The 17,344-nt window shown below is 30.8% G+C and overlaps 1 protein-coding gene across 2 annotated transcripts; it reads left to right on the top strand.

Moving 5' to 3' along the window:
- Positions 1-5,661: 5,661 nt before the first annotated feature.
- Positions 5,662-16,455, top strand: LOC139499921 (uncharacterized). 2 transcript variants are annotated; one of them, XM_071288560.1, is made up of 6 exons: positions 5,662-5,774; positions 9,996-10,256; positions 10,681-10,761; positions 11,472-11,594; positions 14,120-14,241; positions 15,110-16,455. In XM_071288560.1, the coding sequence occupies exons 2-6, from the start codon at positions 10,005-10,007 to the stop codon at positions 15,879-15,881; spliced, it is 1,350 nt and encodes a 449-aa protein (XP_071144661.1). In that variant the 5' UTR covers positions 5,662-5,774; positions 9,996-10,004; the 3' UTR covers positions 15,882-16,455. The 2 variants fall into 2 exon arrangements, with proteins under 2 accessions (XP_071144661.1, XP_071144662.1); XM_071288561.1 differs by lacking the exon at positions 5,662-5,774 and adding an exon at positions 6,628-6,727 and having other exon boundaries at positions 15,110-16,002.
- Positions 16,456-17,344: the final 889 nt, after the last annotated feature.

Below are 17,344 nucleotides of genomic sequence, written 5' to 3'. Positions count from 1 at the left end.
AACATTAAATCTGGCGTAGAATCGCGCGTTTGATATCAGAATGTAAACGTCACACAAGTAGATATATAAAATGATATTGCGTTAAAAGTATGAAATAATATAGTCTACAGTTATTTTAGGCATATCCTCTGCAGAATGTAAATTAGAAGTTCACTATTCCTTCTTGTCGCTCATCTATATGCTTACTGTGTATTTTTTCAAAAAAAAGAGCCACGTCATTCATGTCATTATGTAGAAAAGAAACACAAAAGAGCATATAGACAAAGCATTAGCAAATATGAAAGACCAGAATACAAAATTTATAGAACAATAACACATTAGCTGGATATATCGATGTTAGTACATAGCCACGTCATATATATATAAAAAAAAATTCACACAAACAAAGTAAAACTAAGAGATAACACAAACAATACAACGAGTTGCATAAGTACAGAGCCACGTCAAATGGATATTACCAAAACAGACCAAGCAGTAAAAGTATTAATAAAGACAAATAAAAGATCGCTATAAAACGTTATTAAGCTGACGTCAGTACGCAAAATTTATACTTCAAGATCATCGTGTATTATTTGTGGAGCTGATACGGAATATTTATCAACAAGGTCTTGGTACCTTCCGAACAATTTATTTTTAGAAAAAGGACGTGAAGTCCTCTGATGTTCCCCTGATTCATGCACTTTCTGCTCAGATACTGGTGACGTTTTGCAAAGTCTGAGAAGAAGCTGCATGCTGTTTTATATCGAATAAGTTGGGAAATGTATATTCCATGCAGGCGAAGTTGGTATATTGCTACTAAGATGGATATCAAGTAAACAACAATCAAATAGCGAAGCTAGCAAAGATAAAAAATCCTGAAACAATTTCATCAGCTCAACTTCAATATCTTTGCATTTGTAAAGAAGTTGCTTAAATACCTTAGACGAAATATGTCCCGTCCTTCTACAATTTTGCTGGAAAATAATATTTACTTTCAGAATTCGTTTTTTTTGTTATAATTTCACTTTATACTGTCATAACGATTTTCGAAAAAAGGGCTCTAAATTTGTATTAAATACTGTCTGTAAACGTTAAGAATCTGAGCTTAAAAATGAGGAGTAATTAATTAGACAAAAGATGTAAGCAACTGTACTGTCTCCTGCTCGTCATCATGCACTTAAAAAAAAATTGTAAGTAAGCTGTGCTATATAATTGAGTTTAAATGCAACTTGTCAACGCAAGACAAGTTTAGTTAAAATAGTAGCTCAATATGAATAAAACATCCATCAAACGATTGTACAGAGATTGTATTCCATCCATATCTGAAGGGTTGTACTACGATCTCCCATTGAACCTCTTCTGTCCTGTAGAGATACCCTTGGTAAAGCGAGGAGTCTTTCTACACGTGTTGAATGCATAAATACACTGTCGTGTCTGGTTGTACCATTAAATCCAATCCAAAGGTAACGGGATAGTCTTAAGCTGGCTGAGAATAATAATCCCATGCGACAACTCTTTGGTCCGTAATTTGATGTTTCATGAACACATATCTTCTCTCTTTCTAACTCATTCGCATTTTTCGACCAAACTTCCCGAAGTTTACTACTGCATTGATTTTTCTAGTGTATCAATACCAGTGAAACATTTGACACTAGAGATAAAACAAACAAAAATAATCAAACAATCAGCCATTCTTCCTTGACATAAACATTTTTTTTAATTTTTTTTGTGTCATTAGAAAGTTGTTCAAGAGCATTTCCAAATAATATTTCCATTTTGCAACATACGAAATTACACATGAAACAAATACAGTCCTCGTTGGTTGATAGAAAAAAAAATCAGTTCAGTTCTTGTCGCTTTAATTTATACTGACTGGTGGTAGAAAATTGAGCGGAAATTTAAGTGCTATTGAATTTTATCTGAGTAGTTATAACCCACACTTCCCCTAAAATAGAATATATATTTCATAGTAATGCATTTTCTTTACACGATTATATATTCATTTAAAAAGAAAAATAATCACGAAATACGGGTTTTGGTTGAACAAATGAAAATAAATTGTATTTTAGATCAAATGTTAAAGATCGAAGTTAGAATCATATTCGTGGTACGCAAAACATCGCCCTAATGTGCTACTCTTATGCGTCAATTAAAATAAATTAAATGATTGAAACGAATATGTCGAAGAAAATTTAATAGAACAATGTTGTATAAGAAAAACAAGACAAAGAGATTGTTAAAAGTTACAACCTCTAACGAATGTATAAACGTCAGCAGCAATCTGAGAACATTATGACTTTGAGCCGAATCTATTTGTATAATATCTTCAATTATTTTTTTTACGGCATTTGATTTATATCAATTTCAGAACAATTGTATTAGTTGCATATGCAGTACAGATGCATAGATAAAGACATGATAATTTAGTTTTCAAACTAAGTGTTTGTCGGAAAACTCATTTATTGATTTATAAATGACAGAGAAGAAGAGCTCCGTTTAGACTTTTTCATCGATTTAATTCATATATATATATGCCAGTGTATATAAAGTGCGAATCCAGCTAGTTCATTTTTACTGTTATATGCGGGTATGTCTATTGTAGAATAAAGGATCATGGGAAAACTGTATTTGTTTATGTTTTGAAAATATCAAGTTAAGTGATTTGAAGATAAGTTTTAACATATTTTCATTGTGATATGTCTTTATAATATACAAACATAGCATTAAAGTTCAAATAAGTGTTATAAAAGCATCATAATATAGGATATCGATTATTGAAAGCGATCCATTTTAGCTATAGATGCGATGAATTATCACTGTTAGTGCAGTCATTATTAATGTAGAATTTTCAAAGATGCGAGGAATTTTTATTGTAGAATTATGTGATAAATGCACTTGCAACAAACGAAAAAAACTTAGTTGATGACTTTAGGATTTATGATACATGTATTTTCAAATTGAAATACAAACTCCTCATTCATTCTTCATCAAATATATAGCTTTTCAAACCTGTAACAAAAGCGATTCTCAAAATGAAAAATTCTAGATCCGCGAATGGATACTACCGCAGAGGTAAAACCATACACATTTGGGTTATTGAATTGTACACGAAATGATTGCTACAATTCATTTTTGTTGATTTTAGACCTTTTGGAACTCTATGTAGGCTGTTTCAGCAACTAGACAAAAAATCCCCAAACTAGATACACGGTTAGATTCAGCATGTCAACGAATCCCAAATATCTATATTAAAGGACTTTTGTCTTTAAATTTGGACCCCTCAAAATTGAAAAAGGGACCAAAAATATAAAAAAAAAATGCATGCATCGGATACATTTGTTATTGAAGGCATGACTGTAACAATAGGATTGATATACACAAATATCTTATTCTGGTAGTCTCATTGGGGGGGGGTTCTGATCCCGGATCCCGCTTACTGTTTTGGCAGATTCCCGTATTCCGCTTATTGTTTTGTCAGATTCCTGTGTCCCGCTAGACTTCATTTCTCGTTTTTCACGACACAATCATTTGACTTTCACCTGTCACGCTTGCAAAAAATCGGCAATCCGGCGTCACGCTTATACCCAAATGCGACCCACTATTTTACTCTATTCTGAATCATATTAAGCCCATTATACATATATTAAAAAAGTAGTGTGGATTTTTTTATACCTTTTTATCCCGTCTCGTTTCGTTTTTGAGCCATATGTGACAATGAGACAACTCTCCTTCCGAGTCACAATTTATAAAAGTAGACCATTATACGTAAACATACGGTCTTCAACATGGAGTCTTGGCTCACACCAAACAGCAAGTTATAAATGGCTCCAGTGTAAAACCTTTTAAACGGGAAAACAAAGATTCAATCTATATCAAGATGTACGTAATTAGTGGTGAAGTGTCATGGAAATGGATAAAAAAAAGGATAAAGATCCCTATACGCTTTATAAGAAACTAAATGGAATACATTTGAAATAAATGTTATTTCTATTGAATTTATTAGAGTGTTTTAAAACCAAACTTTCCTCCGTAAGTTAAATTTTATCAAATCTTTCTCTTACTTTATCTATTGTTTGAGCAAGTCGACTAAATTAAGGCCTTACAGCTAAGTTCATAATGCATGCAAAGCAAAACTTTGGTTGGCTTGCTTGCTTTGTTTGTTTAATTGTTTATACAAACTTTGTAAATAAGATTGACATTTTTAAACAATATGATTAGGCATATGATAGTTTAACCGGTATTTTTAATATTTGAATTAAATTGGGTGTTATCATAACGATTATCCAATAAAAGAAAAACAAGCAAGTCAACTAAAGTCTTGCTCTACATGCTTAAAGAAATGAGCTGTAATAGATAAAAAAATAAATAAAAAATTATACAGTGAAAATGCACCGCATATACAGTACTAATGATTCGCTCCACAGTAAAAATGAAATAATAGTATCATTATTCGACAGTAAACATGACTAGCATTACGAAATCATCATAGTGGAATTTAGTTGAATATGAAGAAACTGAATGACAAAACATATTCTACGTTATACAACTTTATTAATTGTATTAAAATGAATATTTTGTACTGCAACAACATCTTACCTGTTAGTTATAAAGCACCTGCACGATCTGTTCGTGAAATGTCATAAATATTCACCTATTTTGGTATATATTTCAAAGCTGGATGGCTTTAGGCGCAATAAAACCCCGCTCGCATCTCTTACTTTGTTTTATTAGTATTATGTATTTCTGAACATATACATTTTAACTAATTTTCTTCATTTTCTTCGAAAGTAAAAAAAAGTTCGTCTGTTTATTTATCATTCTACATTAGACATTTATGGCATACACAGTAAAAATGATATTTTAGGATCCGCACTTTACATACACTGTATGCTGTGTACATGTTATCATATTGTATAATTGTCAAAAGAAATTGTGCAAGTTGTAATCTGTACAAAAAGTGCTTGTACAAACTACAATTTGTATCATACTGAATGTCAAATGGGTCAATTTCTGTTATACTAGAATTGTTACTGTTGCCAATTACTATTATTATCAGAAAGTGACTGAGACAAATTCATAGTATCTGTTCAGAGTTGTCACTGGGGCTAATTTCTATTTACTATGAACATGCATGCATGTATTATCAACATTTCCTGTCTCTAGATATTGTGTAGGTTTATTTTGTTGTCATTGAATAAAAATAAAATATAGTGTGTAACAGTGATTTTTTGATGTGTGCTGTTTGATGCGATTGAGCTTTTGATTTTGCCGTTAGATTAGGGACTTTCCGTTTTGAATTTTCCTTGGGGTCCAGGATTTATGTGGTTTTACCTTTTATAACAAAATCCATATTTTAAATTGTTGTATGACTTGTATTCAAATTTTGGGCAGATTGTTATTGTTATCTAAAGTATAATTTGTACAAAACATTATACATGTATGTTTTTGTTCATTTGTAGGTCGAAAAAAATATCGCTTTTCTAAAAATGATTGACGTCATAGTATGTACTTCTGATATACATTTACAAAATATCTGTATACCTGAATACATATTAAAAGTCAAATAACAAAAGAGGTATATTTTATTTATGCGGATCAATGTTCAGGATTTAAAATATCATGGTTTACAGAAAATCAAGCTATATATATTTTTTAAAATTAGTTATATATCGACAATTGGATGACGAGGCATACATTTTTTAAACTTTAGAATTGGAAACGTGACAATATTGTTTATTGAAAATGTTGTCGTCTGATGAATTAAGTCTTGTTTCGTGAATATCCAAAAAGACAAGGTAAATTGTTTTGAGTTTATGTATTATATAAATAATACTTCACACAATATTTGTGACATGAATAAGAATGTTATAATTCAAATTTATATTCCAAAGACAAATGTTATATGAACATCTCTATTCAGTGTGATCAATCACATATGTTTAGCGTCCGTCGTCCGTCGAACGTTTTCCCTTTAAACCGTCCTTGAATCACAGAGACAAAATCATTGTTGAACTTAAAACATAACTGTCTTTCCTTTTTCATTTCTAAAAATAAATTAAGAAAACTTGTTAAGGATTTTTATGATACGCACTTACATTTTCATCTCCATCTTGACACCATTGTTATTATTATAAAGCCAATTTGCACTTGTTTATGTCAAATATTTGCAATTTAGATAATTGTTTTAACGATTTGCTAAAATCGAAGTTGGATTTGTTTCATAATTCACACCTTGTCAACCAGAAAATTGTACAAGACAAGACAACACAAGATATTAATTAAGGTCCTAATGTATTGCTATTTATTTGTTTGTTTTTCCGGCAAATTGACATTTTACTTTATTTACAATAGAAATATATAATGCTATTAAATAATCACAAACATTTTTTAAATAATGCCCCGCAGTAGACAACAGGAGCATTAAGTGGTACCCTGAACTATCTGTCTTTCCGTTTATCGTCCATCCCCTTTAGCTTGCATCAAGCTTGATAGCAAGGCCATTCGTGTCCTCAGACACATTCTTGTTTTAGTAATCAATAAACCAATGACGTCAGGCGTATCATTGGATGGTTTTGGATAAAAACCGGTTTCCAGAAAGTCATTCCATTTTTTCCTATCTCATTCTCTATACTTTGATAAATGCAGAACACAGATAACAGTTATTTAAAAACTTACATATGAACACTTGTCAATATTGGTTATAGAAAATTGGTTATTCGATAGTATGTATATGTGATTATCCAAATAGGTGAGTTAATTGTTTTCGAATAAGTATATTTTTAAATAACCACATAGACAGTAGCGTTTTTATTTTGACGTCTTATGAAAATATTTGTCATCAATCATTTGACATCCATTGTTGGTCGGATAACTTTTAAAAAATCGTCCCTATTAAAACAATGGAACAGATAGACAAAAATCGTGGATATCATTAAGTCCTGTATTAGTTTTAAAGATATGTGTGGTTGACCGATACGAAATATCCCCATTGCGATGTTTGCCTTGCTTATATCATTAAACAACAACTTCTTAGTTGTATTATCTTTAACCGAATGTGCACTATTCTGAATTATGCAATTTGTTGAGCTCGCATTGCTAATATAGGACAAAACGCAATTCAACAACGAAGTTCACCATTGAACACGAATTGTTACCAAAGAGTATGGAAGTATATTTTATTATTCTGTTAGAGGTATAGCTGATGACTCAAGCGTCGTTTAAACTTTGTATTACCGTATTTAATTATGATACTGATCAATGCAAAGTGTGCATTTGTTACTCGAACGAACATATTTGCCTTAGTGGCATAGATGTCTTTTGAAGAAGCTTGTCATATTAGATATTAAACACTCTTCTATTGTGCAAGTTTGGGTATTATTATTTAGTTTGAGCAAATGACTTCGCTATATATCCTTCTTTTGCCTAAACCAAACGATGTGTACCTACAATTCATGTGTATGCATTTTGAGTATCTTTTCTATAATTCAACCGGAATTGAAAATTGTGTCTATAAGTATATAACTGCATCAAAATGACAAAATGATTTCAAAAGGTGTTATTTGAATTTCCTTCTTCACAGATATATTGAATACAATTATTAACTTGTATAATTTTGTTTCAAAATCAACATCACTCCCTCCCCCCAACATAAACAAACAAAACAAAATATCCATACAAACAAATGCAACATAAATACCATCAAAAAGCTATGAATGATCACCGATAGTGCCTATGCACTTGATTTTCCCATGTATACGTATATAGTTATCAAAGGTACCAGGATTATAATTTAGTACGCCAGACGCGCGTTTCGTCTACATAAGACTCAACAATGACGCTCATATCAAAATATTTATCAAGCCAAACAAGTACAAATGTGAAGAGCCATTCAATCAACTTTAAACACTATAATCATTTCAACGTAAAATGATGCATTACTTGGTAATATTAGTATTTCAGTATTATCTTAAAATCACTGGTAGTTATAAGTAATCACTAATTATGTGACGGTCATAAGAAATGTCGTTATTCCTTAGGTAGAAAATGAAAAAAAAAAATGATGCTGTCATGAGTAAAATTTATTTTAGGGAAATTCACCATTTAATAAATGATCTGAATCGTGGTTGACGTTTTGTTATCGAGTTAAATACAACTGTTCAATTCAAACACGAATAAAATCGATAAACAGTTAACGATCTATGGGTTCTACAAAGAGAGATTTAAAGATATAGATTTTAACAAAATGTATTATACCTTTCATATATATTTGACATTATATTGAAAAAAGAGAAATAGTTTTATAATAAACCGACAATCAATATTTTTTGAAATTTAATAAACTTAAGTTTTTAGAAAATCAAACGGTATATAATTTTGGGGAATTTGCTGTCCTATATCAATTGAAAACAAGAGTTTACATTTTTTGAAAATTGAAATTTGTAAACATGCCAATATTGAATTTCGATTTTTAAACATTTTGATTTTGATTCTGATGAATATTGTATATTGTATAAGAGTTAGTGGTATGATAACATGGATAGTAGTTTCATTGGCATTCATTTTACTTCTTCTGATTCATAAAGTCTACATAGATTTTTTTTACATTGTCATTTTTGGGCCTTTGATAGCTGACTATGCAGTAAGGGCTATGGGCATGTTTAATGAATAAAGATTTGGAAAATGAAAATCAATTAAAACGCGTAAGATAAACGTTTGCTCGCATATCATGGTAACGGTAATGTTTTATACACGCTTGTCTATTGTTCAAAACCAAACGTTGACTATCAGGCATGTACATAAACATTCCGAGTAACCGAAATCTGAATAAAATGTTAAGATGCCTATACCAAGGTCATAGGTCTTTTCCTAAAGAAAGACTTTGTACTTCCATTTAATAATCAATTACTGTGAGACATATACAGCAGAGATGGAATCAGATTAAGATCAAACATGTCAAAGGACATTATATATTTTTCAAAAATAAGAAATCATTCATCAATGACACTTTTCCATGAATTTCCCTTCAAAATATCCAACACGTTAGAATAAGTCGTCGTCTCTGACACGTTCACAATTACATTTGAATTTTTGACATTGATAATCACTATTTATTTTTGAAAATCGGCAGCTTTTTTTCCTTTCCACAAGTTATTTTCCCTTTTTTTTATTTCCGATATTAGGTTTCTTGCATGTTGTGACATTTCATTCCAAACAGAAGTTTCAATTTAAAGCAGGAAATCTGTCTGTTAGAGATAGCGCTAAATTGTCTGAAGATATATTCAATCTACCATTAAAATAAAGCCTTAAACCTTTACTTAAATTGACAGTATTGGGGTTTTATGTGTATACTTAAAGGTTTTTTATACCATGAATTATTTCAATAACTGTGACCATATTATCAATTTCGTCAGTGAAAGTTGGCCTTAGGTGGATTTGGCTATTTTCTATATGTCGTTTTTGGTTATTTAGATCTTCAACTCTTTCCATTTTGATACATCTTGACTTGTCTCTAAGCGTTGATAATAAAGGTAATCAAGAAAAGCGCTTCAAACAAATACAATCTAACTTGGTGTTTCAAAATTGCTGAAGATTGCAATTTTGATACATTTTGGTAAACTAAAAAAACTTTCTCAACTAATAAAGTTTATATTTTAATAGCCAAACATTGTCAACCAAATGTTACAGGTTTGAATGTTTACATTTTAAAAATTTCATTTAATGCAAAAGTATGGCAACGTTGTACTTCTGTCTTTTTTAAAAGCAATTTGTAACGCATAATAAAACTGATGGACACATGTAAAAATATTAAAAAAAGTTTAGGAGGTATGGTGGTTGATATTTATATTCAAAATTGTGTTTTTTGTATGATTCCATAAGATAATAATTTTTACCATACTTATATAGAAAATCTATTCATTTACGTTATGTCTAGGGTGTGGGCATTTAGACTTGCCATACCGTTTAGACACTTTTGTGAAGTCTAACTTAAATAACAATTTTTTGCATTTTTTTCGCAGATTTGAGTCATGGCCTCCAGTAATAATGTAGAGATAGTTACAGAAACAGATATATGTTTGCGTATCGTTGATGAATTATCTAAGTATGACTTCATAGCCATGGACGCCGAAGGAGTTAATTTGGGAAAAGAAGGTCCTCTGACTCTATTACAGATTGGAACTGTGGATGACAAAGTTTATCTTTTTGATATTAAACTTAATCCAGACTTATTTAAGAAGGGACATTTAGAAGACCTATTACAATCTGAAAAGACAGTAAAGGTACATTTATTTTCAAAACTAGTTATTTATCAAGTTTGGTAATATGCCCTGTATCGTTTACATTTACTGACTCAATCCTTAGATCTCTGTTATTTTCCTGATTTTGAAAGTACATGTTTTGATCTGTTACAATAACTAAAAAAAATGATATCGGTTTTATAGTAAAAGCAATGGAAAGGTTTTGGAAGGAAGATGGGAGAAAAAAGCAATACTAAAGAGTCATTACTTAACACATTACAAAATTCTATGTGTTTAACCTATGAATGTATAAAGTATACTTTACTTTATAAAGATTAACTTAATTTTAGTTGAATTGCTGTCTCAAGAACAATATGTTTTTTTTACATGGGATCTAGTGTAATTAGAAAACATATAATTAGCAACCAAATGACTTTTTAAATGATGCTATATTTTCTATTTTAAGGTCATACATTCCTGTGCCGGAGACAGTGCTGCTTTGTACCATCAGTTTGGCATAAAACTGGAAAATGTGTTTGACACACAGGTTTGTATTAAATAGGACGATAATGGGAAGGGGTGGAATAAATGAACGCATCGAGATAAAATTGAATTAAAAAATGAAAACAACACGTTATTAATTGCATGCGTCAAAGGCGCATTTCAGAATAAAACATATATTACGAACAAATGCTATGAAAAATAAATCACAATAACAAATAATTCATTTCAACAAAATGTTCTTATTGATAAATAATATATTTCAAATCAGGTAATTTTAGCAGTACGTTTTAAAAAACTTGTATTAGGATTTGAAATTAAAAAGAAAGATAATTAATTTGTCAAAAGAACAAGCCTTGTATCGGAAAATACCACCCTGCAGTTATTAGTGGATTCAAATTTCTTTCTAAATGTATAAATACAAATGATATCATACACAATAATTTACATACAAAGATTCTTTATTGATCCTTGTATTTTGTTACAAAAATAAATACTGAAAAAAATGCCAAAACATATCGATTAAGTTCTTACTTTAAAAATCAAATTTGACGATGTGTATTCATGCAATCAAAACCAACTATGTCATAATACACTAATGAATTATAACAAAGAATTATATACAATAACATTGTCCAAACATAAAAGTATATACAAAGAAAAGTTCACAATACAACAATGCATTAAATTAATTAATCAAGGTAAAAAAGCTGTAACTAAGTACGCAATACAAGCTTCTAGCTATATATATTCCAGGTGGCTCATCTTGTCATTGAGGAAAGCAAAGGGCGGAGATTACCGTCTACCATTAAATTATGCGATGTATGTCAAAGGTATGGCGACAATCCGGAACCTCTCGAACAGAAGGATAAATTAATGGTTTGTTGGTTTAAAAAAAAAATAAGAAACGACAAAAGAAAGAGAAACTATAATACAAAGTAGATCCTTCAGACACTTACTTTTATACCCCCCCCTAAAAAAAAACCCTGATAAAACAGTCTAAACAAATGTAGCCAGGTGTTGAGTGAGGCTGATAGAAGTGACATATTTGATGATGGATCTTTATTTTTTACTAATTAACAAAGGTGGCAGGTACTCCTGCAAATACACAAAAAGAAGGTTTTTAATACAATTTTCTACTTGTAGAACACAACTTCAGTTATAATGTACACTAATATGTAAATGACATCAGCAAAATACTTAATTACAATGATTTGCTTGCCTTAGCCAATAATTACTCAGTAATAATACCAACAACTCTTGTATACATTTATTATGACAAAGTATGGTTTATATGCAGTAAATATTGCTTAAATCATCTCATCAACTCTTGTTCGCAGTTTACTTAATCAAAACACTCATTATATTGAATTACAAAATATTGTTAAACCTGCATTCCATAACATGACACATTAATGTTAAACAGGATTTCCATAGTTTTTATAGCAAATAGCTCTCGTGTTCGTGCACAAACTAAATGTTAATTAAACTTTGCAGAAGTGAACAGGAATGGTTATTGTTCAATCACTATAGATGCATGTGATTAATATACCAAAACAAGTATTTAGCAATGAAAAATACAATGTTTATGCAACAAAACCAACTAACCTAAATTATAGTATTCTACGTGACATAAATTATGTGTCACATAATTACAGAAGATATAATACGATATGTTTGTCAGTGTTATTAATTCATAGTGCTGCTGTATACCCAGATAATGATACAAAAATATGAAGATACATCGGCAATGGTTCGCCGTATAAATATTTGTTTTGATGTGTTTGTCATGTTTATATATGTGTTGAAGACTTTACAGAAACAATAAAAGCAATTTATAATAATATAAAGGCCAGGGAATAATTAATACAATAATAATTTACCTGCAGATGGTATAAAAAGGGCTTAGGTACAACAATTTATGGTGTTTCTTTCATTTCATTTCAGCGTTATCATAAATGCTGTTGTTTGCTCTATGGTCGGGTGGTTGACGCTTTCACCATTTCCTTTCTCAATTTTATAATACGTCATCAAAACGGTGTTTCCGGTCACAATAAAAATAAAACATTACCGGTTATACATGATTAACTCCGGAATCGTAAGTGTTTTGCTCACACAAACAAAAGGGAAAACTAATGGTTGAGGAGCACGAACTCTACCAAAACACCGCCCATTATATCAAATGCTCTTGAAGGAAATGCAGGTACTTGTATCATTATGGCAGATGCCGTCCTTCTAATGTACGTACGAATTCAGTAATTATGTCTTACTCTGTCGTATTTAATTCGAGAACAAAGGATTGTCGTGACGACGATTGGAATTTATCCGTCGTAATCTATGAAAGTAACTTTCAAATAAACATGGTACTTTATATTTTTATAAATAGATTAATTAAAAAAATATGTATTCCGATGAGAACAATGTTCGCCCGTGTTTAATTTTGTATTCTAGTTTCTTACAGTTATCTATTCATACATGTTTTCATATTATGAGATAACAAACAACGACAAACGACAACATGACGATTTATCGGTGAAAGGCTTAAAATAAATTAAAGGCTTTTAGGATTTATCAAATTCAGCTACTCGAAAGATTAAAAAATCACAATTGATTCATAATTAATATTGCAATTTGCATTATACCGATTTAAAAAAAATATACAAATATGTGTATTGCTATATATATATTGTACTCCTATTTGAGACATTTGTACCTATTATGTATGTTCACACATCGTTGTCAATATACTTTAATTTAATGCGACTGTCATACAAGTGAGAGGTTTAGCTAGCGGTAAAACCAGGTTAAATCCACCATTTTCTACGTTAGTAAATGCCGGTACCAAGTCAGGAATATGGCAGTTGTTATCCATTTGTTTGATGTGTTTGAGCTTTCGATTCATTGAATAAGGACTTCCTATTTTGAATTTTCCTCGGAGATCAGTATTTTTTGTGATTTTTCTTTTTTTTAACACACGTGCTTTTAAAAAAATAACATAGGGTATAATTTTATTTGTGGACACATAAATTGCTACATTAATCAAACATTAAGCAAATAAAAAAGAAGAACCTCCGATAAAAAAAAATGTGTGCTGTAATATTCTCAAATGTCGTCATAAATTAACACAATACAGTGAAGTTATTAAGCAATATTTCGATTAAAATTATTTAAAAGTTTTATACAGCATCGCTATCAGCATTTATATTCACCTACCTACCAGATGACCTCCTTTATCTGAATTTTATCATTGTTTTTTTTTAAATTTTACAAAGTATTACAAAAATGTTGTTTTCATATTAAATATGCTCAGTCTGATTTTTAACTCTCTTTTCGTATTAAAGAATTGGTATATTTGTTTTTACTGATGAACATTTACCCTCAACTTATCTTTATATAATTTTTAGATTAAATGGACGAAAGAAGATGGCGAGTTATGGGCTAGGAGACCATTAACACCCGAGATGATCGAATACGCTAGTAATGACGTCACAGCCTTAATACCTACAGTGTATAATAATCAGAAAAGGTAATTTAATTTCTTGACTACCTGCTGTTTTCTAAGTTTTTAAAGCTTTCCTCTAAATTTAAAAAAAATAATTATTGATTAAGTTTTACGACCCCTTTTGTAGACATTTTTGTACGAATTTGTCAATCTTCAATTGTATCAAAACTACAGCATGTACAGATATAATGAATAATAGAGATAGTCCATTTAGTACATATACCAAGGGGAAACTTGATGGAAAGCATGATTATTTACTGTTTCGTTGCATTTACTAGAAAAAGAGTACTTTGTGGCAAATAAACCAAGATTTTTATTGAAAATCCACAGCCTTTAATACAGAGGTTTTCGTTATAAAATTTGAAACATAGATTACTCACTTGCTTGTCTATATATGATGTGCGAATGTTAATTTTCTACACAATGTTCTAACCAACCTGATAATTCCAAAATACATCGTGCTGAGTCACTAAAGTCGAGCGCACCCTAAAAGGTGTACATGGCTTGGTCCATACTTTTATTTGTTTTAACCAATAACTACATTAATAAACTTGTTTTTCGGAAATCGATGCTAGCACTGCATGCAATAATCCTATATCTATTAGTCATCAAATTGACAAATATGAGGGTACAAGGATAAAGGCTGTGGAATTTCTATAAAATATCGAAATGTTTAGCATTGAATCAACACAAGGGTACATAATCCTTAAGCAAGTTGTGAAAATCTGCAATGACTCATGGTTCTCTATGGGCACTGATGTATATAATGTCATAGTTTATAAAACTAAACTCTGTTATCTCCTTTTTTGTTCTGGTTGTTGTCTCTTTGACACATTCCCTATTTCCATTCTCAATTTCTATCGTACATTGTATCTTATATATTTTGTTGTAGAACACTGACAGAAAGTAACTCGTTAAATGAATTTGAAAAAAGAGTTGAGGATGAGATCAATTACAATATTGATGAGGCTCCCTTGAAACGAAGACGAGCAAGAGTTGATGAAATAGTCGAGTCTATCATATCAGATATCGAACAAAAACATAAAACAGATACCAAATTCGAAGACATAACAGATGAGGATGAAATAAATGCGATACACAATATCAGATTCGACAGAGTTGGGATATCCCCATTTATCATGCGACTACGAACAGAAGATATAAAAGCACAATTGAAGGAGATAAATGATCAACTGTCCAAAGAAGGAAATAGGTTTCTACCGAAGGGGCAATCGTATGGATTCCTAAGGGCTTATCAGTACCACCCAGATAAGGATATACAAGAAAGCGCTAAACGTCTTCAAAAAGCCTTAGAAACACTATTTCTAGCTGACATGGTTAACAAGTACAAGAAGGAAACAGAATTCAACGTTATCAAGACATATGAAAAAGATGCATTGCGGAGTATTCGACCAAGGAGCAAAGATGACCGCAATATCAACCCCATACATTTATCCCTTTATTGGAAAAAGCAAGAATATGAAATAGATTCTGAAATTGAACAACTACAAATTGATGGAAGAAACTATAATATACCACTAGGAAAATATAAGTGGCTTAAGTATAATTGCACTGACAATGTACCAAACGGAATACAAATGAAAGCGAAAAGACACATTGCGAACTTGGACAAAACATTTGGAAAGGGGAAATATTCAGCTTGAAATTAACACGGATCAATGTTAAAAGCTTGTCCAGCAAAATTCATAATTAGAAAATGTTGTGTTTCTGTTGTGTCGTAGTTCTCCTCTTATATTTGATGTGTTTCTCTCAGCTTTAGCTTGTAACCCGGATTTGTTTTTTTCTCAATCGATTTATGAATGTTGAACAGCGGTATACTACTGTTGCCTTTATTTATCAAGACTCCTTAAAATAGTTTATAATTATGACTTGATTTTGTAGCTATGATATTATATATAGTTTTTTCACATAGCACATTTTTTGCATTTACTCAAGAAAATTCAGCGATACAATAAAACGATACTTCGTTAATTATTAAAACTCGAAAAAATAGTTTCACATTAAGCAACAGACTTTGATAAAAAAAAAAGTATCAGTCAAAAAGTCGCAAAACAGTAGACTTGGCAAACAAAATGTACAACTAGACAGATATTTACAAACATATGAAAGACTAACTATGTCATTTGAATAAGCTCTGGTAATTTTAAAGTTAAAGAAAAATACAAAATGAGTAACTGTTCCATAATGAAAAATGCATTAAAAAAGTGTACACAAATTTGAATATTTTATTTTATTGAAACAAATGACGTCAACCAAATGAATCTATGCAGGCAGTACATAATAGAGTCGTAATATTTCTGCCTTAACGAATAGGTCTTTTATAACAATTGAGGAATGTTTCAAAGAGACAGCAACCCGACCAAAGGGCAGAAAAGTCGAAACCGAAGGCCACCAATTAATCTTTAACACATCGTGAAAATCCCATACTCGAAAGCGTGTTTCTGCTGGCCCCTGAACAAAAAGCCGTACTAGTTTAGTGACAATGGACGTCATACTAAACTCCGAATTAAATAAATGATCTGAAATTAAAAAAAGACTAACAGAGTCTCCCGACTTTGGACAGGCGCAAAATTGCGACAGTTTCAACATGTCTCAACACTCCCTTTCACCTCTAAAAACGCACAGCGATACGCATAGTAAAACGCAATTTTAAAGAAGTCCGAGTCCGAGTAGGTAACAAAAGAAAATAAGCAAAATGACAATGATACGTAAATTAACAAATGACTACTAGACGTTACTGACATTCCAGCTCAAGACCTCAATTAAATAATTAAAAAGATTATTTTTTCATCATATGAATATCACGTACAATCCATCCTGTGAGAGGTTTCGTATCATACCATCATACAATATTTGAGAAAACATAACGTATTAGAAGAAGGGCATATTGTAACATACGTCTACTTTGGATCGCAAAAGTAAAACAAAAATGTGTTCTAATAAATATTGATTGTATTTAACATTTTTGCGTAATCAAGGATTATTATAATTCTCATCTCATCTCCTCAACTTCTATCCAAATGGAAAAAAAAATTGAAAATCAACAATTAGCAATGCATGGACTCGATAAAATGCATCAGTTTTTCGTGTGTATTTTAGTCTAGAC

Source organism: Mytilus edulis, chromosome 13 (genome assembly GCF_963676685.1).
Source record: "Mytilus edulis chromosome 13, xbMytEdul2.2, whole genome shotgun sequence".
In the NCBI taxonomy this organism is placed as follows: Eukaryota; Metazoa; Mollusca; class Bivalvia; order Mytilida; family Mytilidae; genus Mytilus; species Mytilus edulis.
Note: the sequence above shows the minus strand (reverse complement) of the source record. Positions and strands in the feature narration are given on the sequence as shown.